The sequence below is a fragment of the Trachemys scripta genome, chromosome 1 (genome assembly GCF_013100865.1).
Source record: "Trachemys scripta elegans isolate TJP31775 chromosome 1, CAS_Tse_1.0, whole genome shotgun sequence".
Taxonomy (NCBI): domain Eukaryota; kingdom Metazoa; phylum Chordata; order Testudines; family Emydidae; genus Trachemys; species Trachemys scripta.
The window spans coordinates 97,819,564-97,830,994 of NC_048298.1; the positions used below are offsets into that span (position 1 = coordinate 97,819,564).

General features: G+C 39.4%; 1 protein-coding gene across 2 annotated transcripts in view; it reads left to right on the forward strand.

The window, feature by feature from the left end:
• The window catches only part of NT5DC3 (5'-nucleotidase domain containing 3), a 29,843-nt gene extending 19,144 nt beyond the window's left edge, over positions 1–10,699 (forward strand). For both annotated transcript variants that reach the window (XM_034778668.1, XM_034778678.1), the window contains 10 exons: positions 848–938; positions 2,652–2,789; positions 4,409–4,469; positions 4,714–4,816; positions 4,945–5,046; positions 6,169–6,250; positions 6,651–6,737; positions 8,000–8,140; positions 8,740–8,804; positions 10,204–10,699. In XM_034778668.1, the coding sequence (XP_034634559.1) occupies positions 848–938; positions 2,652–2,789; positions 4,409–4,469; positions 4,714–4,816; positions 4,945–5,046; positions 6,169–6,250; positions 6,651–6,737; positions 8,000–8,140; positions 8,740–8,804; positions 10,204–10,465 (1,132 nt within the window). In that variant the 3' untranslated portion in view covers positions 10,466–10,699. The remainder of the gene's footprint in view (positions 1–847; positions 939–2,651; positions 2,790–4,408; positions 4,470–4,713; positions 4,817–4,944; positions 5,047–6,168; positions 6,251–6,650; positions 6,738–7,999; positions 8,141–8,739; positions 8,805–10,203) is intronic.
• The last annotated feature ends 732 nt before the right edge of the window (positions 10,700–11,431 follow it).

An 11,431-nucleotide genomic window follows, 5' to 3' on the forward strand; every position in this document is an offset into this window, starting at 1 on the left:
CGACCCGGAAAGGCCAGTTTCAGCGCTAATCCCCTCGTCGGAGGTGGATTAAAGAAATCGATTTAAAGAGCCCTTTAAGTCGAAAAAAAGGGCTTCGTTGTGTGGACGGGTCCAGGCTTAAATCGAGGTAAAGCTGCTAAATTCGACCTAAAATCGTAGTGTAGACCAGGCCTGAGATACAGTATTGAACACCTTTTACTGAGTAAGTGGTGGTGGTTGGGAAATAGCTATCTAATGGCTGGTATGTTGGGGACAAATATAGACCTCCTTTTCCCCTCTGTATTATGATTTTGTTTCTAACATGTTTGTCACAGTTCCTTAATTATAATTTCAACTCAATGAGACTTAACTATATTAGGGTTAAAAAGAAATCTGGTTATTACCTCAGTTAAGAAGGTTGCATTTTTTGGCCTCTATCCTTCAAGGTCACACTGCAGAATAATCTGGTTAAACACTATTGCATCATCGGTGCCTCGTGAAACAAAAGCAGAGAGGGAATTACATTTTATTGAGAAACTAGAAGCTGTAACTGCACTTTACAAGCCTTGGAGGCAAAATTTTAATGGAAACTAATTAATTCACTTTTTTTGAAGAAATAAAAAACTTTAAAAGCTGGAATGAGTTTCATGTGTGTCAGTTTGAAGAAATGCTACTTGTTTTGGAAGTTAGCAAGACGGTCTTTTCTTAAATTGCAGACCAAGGTGTTTCTTATGGGAAACCATCGGATAGTATTGGTATTTTAAGAAGTTCAAGAACTGAGTTTGTATACGTAGTCAGGCTGTCATACAATAATTACCTGAAATTTCTGGTTGGACTTTTAAACTGAAACTAATATTGTTATTGCCAGAGGCCTCAGTGTCGTCCCAGATGAAGAAGTCATTGCAATGTATGATGGTTCTCATGTCCCCTTGGAACAAATGAGTGACTTTTATGGAAAGGTAAAAACCCAAACTACTTTTGTTTAAAACTTACTAACTGAAACCCCATATGTGCCACTGACTTGTTTCATATTTTCAAAATGTTCCTGCTAGTGTTTGTTACATTCATGCTTAGGGGCCCCATTGTACTAGGTGCTGTACAAACACATAGTAAGAGACAATCCCTGCCTTGAAGAGTTCACAACTGAAATAGACAAGACAAAGAGGGGGAGAAAAGTTTATTGCCCTCATGGGGACTAGAGGCCTAGAAAGATTAAGTCACTTGTCAAGTGTCTCACAGGAAGTCTGTGGCAGTGCTGTAAAAAACCCAGATCTTTTGAGTCCTCATCCAGTACTTTAACTGCAAGACCATCTTTCTTCCTGGTTGGCACGAAGGTTTAGCTCATGGTACATCTGACTGCTGCATAGACTTGTTTGCTAGAAAGGTTGGGATGGGGCCACCAAGAGGAAGCTTTCAGTTAGAATTTTACTATGTGAGGAGGGTGGTGGTGGGTCTATCACCTTCCTAATTGGCACCAAGCCACTGTGCCTTCCTTCAGCCAAGAAGGGATGTGTTTGACTCCTTTGGGGGCCTATGAGTGTTGCCCCTAAATCAACCAGAAAGCTCTCTAGAGCAGTGCGAGGTACTTCTCCCCCAACTCCTGGTGCTGAGTATTCTTCCTCTGTGTTCCCATTTGTTCTCAGCCCAAAGAATTTAAAAACGAGACTCTCCAATCTGGTCCCTTGCGTGGTAGTGTAGAGGCAGGTCCTGAATGTTTTGTTTTACATCCTTCATAGCATTGTAGTCTCAAAGGAGCTGTTCATTCTTCTGGGCTTAGCCTCCATACAACCCCAAGCAAAACATACCCATTTGCTCTCCGTGTGTGGGTCTTTTGGGAGCGGTTGGGGTTATTTACTTCTCTGTTATGTTTTCTCAAGTGTTGGGAAATTTAAAATGGTGTTTAGCTTCTATGTCCTGGAAGAATTTATGTTCCTGGTTTTGTGGTTACAAAACCTTTATTGCTTTTTACCACTTTTCTTCAATAACCGCTTGAAGGAAACAAAATATTTTGAGTCTTATGGCTGGTCTGCACTGAAAACTTACATCAGCATAGCTGCCTCTCTCAGGGACGTGAATAATCCAGGCTCCTCAAGAGATGTAGCTAAGCCAACTCAACCACCAGTGTAGACATTGCTAGTCTGATGGAAGAATTCTTCCATTCATCTTGCTACTGCCTCTTGGGGAGGTGGATTAACTACAGTGATGGGAAAATACTTCCTGTTGTTGTAGTGAGTATCTACACTTAAAACATTATGGCACTGCAGGTGCAGTACTACAACTGTGCTGCTGTAGTGTTTTAAGTGTAGACATAACCTAAGCCTGTATAAACAGGGTCCTTAGTCGTCTTTAGCCTATGCAATAAAAGGAGAAGCAGACTGCAAAATTCTAGACAAAGGGTTCTGAGAGATTTCACATGATATCATTATTTAAACACATAGCTTGTAAAAATGTGGTGGTAATCCTAGATGGAATTACTGGTCCTTAAATTAAAAGCAGAATGCTTCTAACTTTATCATATTGATGTGTGGGTTTTCCCTTTTATTACTGCAAACAGAATTCTGCAGCAATAAAATGCCAATAGTAAAAAAAAAAAATTTGGCAATGAATCCAAAATGTTAGATTTATAGGATTTAGTTTTGGTAAATATTTGACATGCATGTCCTTATTTGCAGAGTTCACATGGAAAAACAATGAAGCAGTTCATGGATATATTTTCATTACCAGAGATGACTCTCCTCTCTTGTGTGAATGAATATTTTCTGAAAAACAACATAGATTATGAACCTGTTCATTTGTACAAAGATGTCAAGGTACGAATGAGATGTACAGGCACCTACATAATTATGCCTTTCTTTTATGACAACTCAAAGAAGTTTCAACCCCCTTTAGTTCTGCTTTACAGAACTAGACAAAAAAAAAATCTCAGCTTGTTATGGAGCTCCAGTTTCTTACAGAACACTGCATTGCAATAAGAACTGCAAAAACCTATGAAAAAGATGGTAGACCTTGAAAATCCTTAACTTGAAATCTTTTTGAAACCTTTTTTATTAAAATTCTAGTATATTTTGTGGGGGTGGGGGTGGGTTTGTGTATGTCTGTTGATCTGGGTTGAGAGGAGAATGGGAAAGGGTATAGAAATAAGATTCACTTCCATGTGAAAAATATTTGGCTGAATGAGCATGTGAAGCTATGCTATTAGATATTCCCTGCCGGCAAGGAACAGAAGGGCTATTAAGAACTCAGTTTAAAGTGTCCATGTATGTTTCCTCGATTTTTTTATTTATTTATTTATTTATTTATTGGGTGCATGTCCTCAGGCAGCAAAAAGTTGAACAACTCAACTCTCCTAGTGAGGTATCTAAAAACTTTCTTTTGAAAGAGGAAAAGAGAAATGTCATGATGTAATGTAGGACCAGAAAAAAGTCCTGGACCTCTCCTGTCTGGAACAGCCTGATGGTGGTTCAGCCATCTCTAGCCCACTTAAATTTTAAAATATAAAAAAGTTAGGATTTTTTTTGTTTTTAAACACTACTTTTCTTGTATCTAGTCCAGTATTACAATTCTAAGGTAAAAACCTCCAGCTGTGATGTTGTGCCATGTTTGTGTGCATTCTGTCACCTTTCTCCATTAGACAAACATTTTTTCACGAACTCTTTAGCTCACACGTAATTCTTTTGACATTGTCGGGCTTCCATCTTTTTTGAGAAGTTCTGAAGGTTTCCCAAAGCTCCAGTTTTTTTCTCTAGCTTCTGCCTTAGTATAAATAGATAAATCTTTGCTTTATCTCCCTTCTAAAAATATTTTAGATAGCCCATAGTGTTATCCAAATCCTGGTGTGTAGCCACACCAGTAACAAAATGGCAGTAATACTGTTTCACCAGGAAGGCTCTGGCATAGCTCAAGCTGAGGAAAGCAGCCAAAATCCTTCTGAGTTCTTTTTTGTTTCTTTGTTTAAACTTTTAGCTTCTTTCATCTACTCATAAATCTCTCTCATTAAATGACAAGCTAGTTGGGAGTGATCCTAATTTGAGGCACTCTAAGCCTTTAGTTTCCTCAGGAGGAAAGGAATGCGTGTCACTCTGAAGGTCAACAAAAATCTGTTTTGACTAGCACTCTGTTAAGGGCCTTAGGCCCACATTACCCTGAAGGGTGCTATATTGCAATCCTCACTTATGTAAAGCTTCTGTTGCACTAAGTTTCAAACGTCTGGGAAGTATGAAAATGATCCTATCTTGGAGTATAATCTTATTCTTAGCGTAGTAGTGACGTGCAAATAGTGAAGATAACATGGTAACATTGTTTTTAGGGGAAATAAAGATCATAGATCAGATAAATTAATTGCTATTAAAGCAACATACAGACATTGTACTGTGACCGGGCTTTTCATATTTGAAAGACTCTTTATGAGTGCTGTTTCGATCTTTGACAGGATTCAATCAGAGATGTCCACATCAAAGGAATAATGTACAGAGCAATTGAAGCAGATATTGGTAAGTAGTAGTGAGATTACATGTAGGGATTACTCTTGTCTCTAAATTTTATTGTTTCTTTCTCGCTTTCTTATAATACTTTAAAAATCCTAGGTGGGGGAAGGATATTTTCAGCTTCACATGTCTCCCTTGGATTTTCTTCATTAAATATGACCTGCAATTATCAAAAGTTCTGGACCGTTTTCTAGTGAAAGTAGCAAAGTATTGATGTTCAACATGATATTAAAATCAATATTTTTCCTAGATAAGTACATCTGCTATGCTGAGCAGACCCGTGCAGTGTTAAGAAAGCTGGCTGATCATGGCAAGAAGTTATTTCTCATCACAAACAGTCCCAGTAGCTTTGTGTAAGTTTACTGCCATTTATTGCTAAACTATACTTCTAAAACTTCAAAAATCAAGGTAGTTTATTATTTTGTCAATGTAAGTTCACCGCTGTCCTATTTCATTGTTAATGCTGTTGTGCTTTCTGTAGGGACAAGGGTATGAAGTTCATCGTTGGAAAGGACTGGAGGGATCTCTTTGATGTAGTCATTGTACAGGCTGACAAGCCAAATTTCTTCAATGATAAGAGAAGGTGGGTATTTGCTAATACACCATGGCTCAAGGGATTTACTCTGTGTAAGGATATGTAACACATTATGAAACATTGTAAATTATCTGTATGTAATATAGAAATACAATTGTATTTGAAACCCTGTTTATACCATCATGAGCTAATGCAGGATTACAAAACCCTGGAGCTTGAATTGATAGCTGATCGTCTAGGGAGTAGTTAGTTCCAGTATCTACTACAGGACTGCTGGACTGAGTAAGGGCTGCAGGACTGTTCTATTATCGCCCGATATTGCAGTGTGTTTGAGTGTTCTTGCTTTCGAAGTCCAAATGGCTCAGTACCTTACAGGATCAGGCCTCGAGTTTGGAGATGTTCTTACTGATCTCTCTTGCATTAGGTGAGAGGCATTTGTCGGAGAAAAACACAGTTCTCACTTCTTGTTTGGGTACAGCAAGTCAGATGCTTTATTTCTCTCACACATTAAAGAGCAAACTGGTTTGGCTGGAGTCCCTGGACAGCCTCTTACTGAAGTAAACAATTTAGAATGTGCCGTTTATATATAGATGTACCTGCTTGTCTTTTAAAAAGACTAATTCCTTTATACTTTTGTATAGTTTGGAGGGATTTTCTACCCTTGCTGTGATGGTTTTTTAACTATTCTGTTCCTCTTAATAAAAAACAAAATAAAATAGTACGCTGGTAAAGGAACTAGTTCCAGATATTCCCTTTGCTTTGTATGTATAAAACAAGGTATCTTTCCCGTCTTTCATTCTTCATTTTTATTCTCTTCCCACCTCAACCTGGTTTACCAGTAGCATAGCACCATCCCTCTGAGCAGGCAGGCTGATTTTTGTGCCTTAACTCTGGATGCTCATAAATTTTAGATGAAAGCAAACAAGAGTTAATGTTTTACTGAGCAACTTTTCTTAAACTTTGATATACCAAAGTCAATATAGTATATTGGCTGCATCAGGCTAAAGCTAAAGGTTAGAGACTGGGTTTTGAGAGAGTTAGGAGAATGTGCATCATTTTTTTTTTAACAATTGGGTGTTATTCGTATTCTCTTTCCCCCCCGTCCCAACTTTAAAAAGTGGCAGCCTTGCTGTGACAGAGTGACAATTCTATACAATTTTGCTGTTTTAGACCTTTTCGGAAGGTGAATGAAAAGGGAGAGTTGCTTTGGGACAAAATTCATAAATTGCAGAAAGGCCAGATTTACAAACAGGTACATTTCCAATATATCCTTCCATTACATATCTAGTTCCTATAATCTTATGTTTCTGTAGCCTTCATAATGGTTTTTTAAAATTAATTTAATGTACTGAAGGTAATTATATTGGTAACTGAATAATTTTTAAAAACATCCATTATTGGCATTATAGACTTTCAGCATACTATATCACGTTCATTTTAAGTGTGATTAAATCTTATCTTGCAACAAAAATGGCGTGTATAATTTGAGCTATAGCATTTAATGAAATTGAGGGATGACTTTAATATTTTCATACTGTCAAAAATATTTTTTAGATTTGTTTTTAAACTTGTCAGATTTTCCTCAGTGCTCAATAACCTGAAAGTTGGATGTTACTTTAGTACACACACATCTTGCTGTTTTGTTTCTTCAGGGTAACTTATATGAATTTCTGAAGCTCACTGGCTGGAGGGGTTCCAAAGTTCTGTATTTTGGTGACCACATTTACAGCGATCTGGCAGTAAGTAACTTGTTTCTTTTCTTCATAGTGTTCCATGGAAGCGAAAGCCCTTTTTCCAGATTTGAAAAAAAGGGATTCAATATTATAAACACTCAATTGATATTTCTAAATATTACATTGTAAAACAGCTAGGCTTGTAGAAGTAAACAAAATCAAACCCCATTACTGTAATACAAATTTAGAAAAGTAAAAATCATTTCCTGAAAAGGATGATCATCATCATCTCCCCCAACTGCCTTGTGGCTTTTAACTAGTCTACAATTTCAGAACGGCCACATAAGCCTGCACACTTGAGACGGGCACTGTTTGTATCAGGTGTAACTGAGAATTTAAAGCAGATCTCCTGAAGTGCAGGATATTGCTGGTTTGGATGACATTTACCACCACCTGTAAATAAGGGAGTTTAAGGAATGAACTTCTGTTTTGAACTTCTCTATTAACAACATCTAGTTTTATGTTCCACTATCAGTTACAGCCATAAAGTCTCTACTTTTTTCTCCTATCATGCTACACAAATGAAATAATGTACTAACGGATAGCTTTACATTAATTTAAAACGCTGAAGCAGTGGTATCTATCTTCTGATTGTTGCCTCATGGAGCTTCCCTTACACCAATGGTTCTCAATCTCTTCTGTTTCGTGATGCCATGTTACAACAAAAAAAGCTTTAGGACTCCTCATCCGGTCTTGCCATAAGGGCCCTGGTTCAGCAAAACACTTAAGCACACACATAAATATTTTCCAGAATCAGGGCCCAAGAAAGAAAAGGACAGTCATGTTCCACTCAGGCACAGTGAAGAAGGGAGCTCAGGGAACTGGTTGCAGTTCCCTGCTCCAGCTCCTATCAGCCCTGGCAGGAGTTTGAGTAGCTAGGGGCCTGTAACCACCTTATGCCATTGAAGGCTTGGTTTAGTGGAGCACTGCTATCCATGCTCTGATGCTCCTCTCTCTCTCCTTATGCCTCCACTAGCCTTACACCTGCGGAGTTTCCTTGTGCCAGGGGAACTTCCTACTGGCCAGAATCCATTCACTTTGTGTCACCTGGATCTGCTCCCTAACTTTAGAAAAGTGGGATTTGAAGCTTTACTCTAAAATTAAACCTATTTGCAAGTTGGTACAGTTGAACCACTGTGTTGAATGTTTTTGCTTACACGTAAGAAGTAATTTAATTAACATCTCTTTGGGCTAAAGTATAGTAAAGAAGTAAATCTCAGTTCTCTTAAGGCTTATACTTGCTTTTTGCAATTCTTGTTGGTAAATAGGATTTGACCCTGAAGCATGGCTGGCGTACAGGTGCAATTATTCCAGAATTACGATCAGAGATTAAAATCATGAACACAGAGCAGTACATTCAAACCATGACTTGGCTACAAACCCTGACTGGATTATTGGAACATATGCAGGTTTGTTGTATATGTGTGGCTTTTGTGTGTGTGTGTGTGTGTGTGTATGTGTGTGTGTTTTTTCAAATAGCTTTTATTTAACAGGGGGGATGCAGCCAACTCTTTAAGGGTTTGAATTAATGGCCTTACAAGTGTTTTTTCAGTCTGATTTTAATTTTGTTATGTTTAAGCTTTCAAATCTGATTGTAGGTACAATCATTCTTGCAATTGCAGTTTATTTGATAAGCCAGTTTACTCAAACTCCCTTATAAAACACCCCTGCACTGAAACAAAAAGGAAATATTTTTGTTTAATCAGCAAAAACACTTTTTTTATATTGTTGATAACAGAAAGTACACTAAACCTGTACCAGAACCATCATCTTGTGTTGGTGAGCAGGGAATAATGTAGATTTCTCCCTGTCCCTTCTGTTTATAATGATCACATGTGATTCTTGACCCTTCTGATTTTTTTTCAGTGCACATAGGCAGTGCACCAGCATTACCTTTTTAAGCAGCATTTTTTCCTTGTTCCAGCAACAAATGAGTCTTTTCCCCTTTATTGAACTCATACGCTTGCAGAATAAGTTTAGTTACTTGTTGACCACATTTATATTTCAGATTTACCAAGATCCAGATTCACAAATGATTTTACAGGAATGGAAAAAGGAAAGAAAAGAAATGAGGTAAGAAATGAACATTCAAATACTTGTTGCAATCAAAATGGTTTTTTGTTTGGACTTTCCCAGTTTTTTCCAGAAATCTATATCCTCTATACTAGCTATTGATATGAATAGGGACAAGCATTTATATCTGTTTTCTATGTGCCCCTCACACCACTCCTGTCCCCCTCTGCACATGTGAATTCCTTCCGTGTGTGCCCTGCAGAGCCCTGTTCTCTTCTTCCCAATCCACAACACATGTATTATGGTCCCATATGAATGGCCTGAGTTACCCTAATGTTCCTCCCACCCTGCACAGGCCTGGTCCACCATCCCCAAATTCTGTATTTCCTCGCTCCCCTGTCCTCCCTACATTCAGCTGCTATCCATTGATAACAGTTCCATAAGGAAATTTTCGCATAACTCAAACCCATACTTCTCAATAAGGGGAATAGCATTCTTATGTTTTAAATTTTAAACTTCAAGAGACCTATGTCTGAGATGTCAGATTGTGTGTGTGTGTGTGAGTGAGAAGTTGAGGTTTGTGGAGACTCTTGCTGGTTAGTTAGGGAACTTCCAAAAAAATAATGGGAGAGGGAAGGGGAAAGCCTTTGGAACCAGTTAATGCCTCTCCTTAACTCCCTCTTCCAGTCCTGTTTCCAAAAAGACTGCTATCGAATCTCTTCCAGTTGGAAAAATGGTGTCTGGGAAAGACTGGCTAGGATGCAGGAGCTCAAGAGTGGGAGTTTAAGGCTATGTCTATACTGTGTACCTTAAAGCAGCACAGCTGTGACACTGTAAGGTCTCCCGTGTAGCCGCTCATTGCTGGTAGGAGAGAGCTCTCCTGCTGACAAAATAAAGCCACCCCCAACGAGTAGCGGTAGCTTTGTCAGCAGGTGAGCACCTCCCACCAGCAAAGCACCGTCCACACTGGCGCTTTTTGTTGGTAAAACTTTTGTCCAGGAGATTCCTCCCCCCCCCCCCCCCCGTACAACACAAGTTTTACTGACAAAAGTGAAGTGTAGACATAGTCTTTGTTTGGGAAATGGAAATCTTTAAGACAAGGACAAAGATCTCTTCTGTGTCTCCTCCCCAGCCCTTCAGAATAAAAATTGGAAACGTTGGGAATCCAATCTTATGCCATTTGGTTTCAGTGGGTGGAAGATCAAGGTCTTTCTTAATATTCACACTAAAGCTATTTACTAAATTACCTATTATTACATGAAATGCCTTTCAAAGCAAGTTTAAGTGGCTTTGAGTGACAGCACTAAGAGAGTAGTATAAATAACTCCTTTTACGTTACAAATTCTAGTCATTTCAGATATTGGGTTATATAAATTGATTAAAAAGTGTCTTTTTTTTTTTTTATTCCCCCCCCCCCCCCCTTGTCCTCTGTCTGTTTAAATGTTCTCTCTGGTAACAGGGAAGTGACCAGAAACTTCTTCAACTCGCAATTTGGGGGCTTATTCAGGACTGACCAGAATCCAACCTATTTCTTAAGGCGTTTATCTCGATTTGCTGATATTTACATGGCATCGCTGAGCTGTCTATTGAACTATGATCCCAATTACACATTTTATCCAAGGAGGACTCCTTTGCAGCATGAACTCCCTACCTGGTCAGACCAACTGTGCACTGGTACATTCAGAATACCCTTCCTGCAAGAGATGGTTCAGAACAAATGAGCTTTGGGTTTGTACCTGGGTTATTTTATAGCACCCCAAATGGATGAATATATCCATCAGTAACTACCAGAATGTAGATTTATTTTTTTTAATCATGGAGTACGTTTATGTATCTTGATCCAGTTATTGGACTTCTGTCCTGATAGAGCAAGAATTCATATATAACTTGTCCCTCCTCCCCTGTATTACTCCTGGGGGAATTCTGCGCCAAAAAATTAAGTTATGCACACAGTATAATCATACCGTTTCCATCATTTTGGTCATTTATTTCAAAATACCTGTCAGCAAATATGTCTGTAACAATACAGACAACAAAAAAGATTCAGGAAATGTTTTTGACAAATAGATCCCTTATTAGGCATATTAATACAGATCTCTGAGTAATAACAGTTCTGTATTGTAATTGAAATGAATTTCCCATACCCCTCCGAAACAGCGCAAAGGCTTGCGGGAGTTGGGTACAGAGGGGCTGATGGAGAGGTAACTAATTGCTGGGAAGGAGCCTGGGAATGAACCTGGAGGGTTGTTGGGTGTGGGTGGGAGAAGCAAAGAACATTTTTTGCGTGGAGGAAGGGAGGGATTGTTAAGGAGTTGGGGAGCCTCGCCCATGCAGACCCAAGCTGACCCCTAGCCTTTCCCATTTAGTCAGACACATCTGCCTCTGTCCCCATGTGGCCCTGCACCCCCTGTGCCCATGTGGTCATGCACCCTCACTCGCATTCAGCCCCTGGCTTAATGCTGTCATCTCATTAGCTCCTGGGCCTCTGCTCCAGCCTTCCCCTCCCACTAGCCCTTCTGAACCCCAGTTTACCCCTCAGCAGCCCTGTGTGCCCCCCTCTGTCCATCTCTACCATGTTGCTTGCCTCCTCACCTAGCCCCACAGGCAGGGCACTGTGAGAAGGCAGCCTGTCTCCCTCCCTCTCTGCAGCTGGCTGCTCTGGCCCCTGAGCCGGCTGCCCTCTGTTC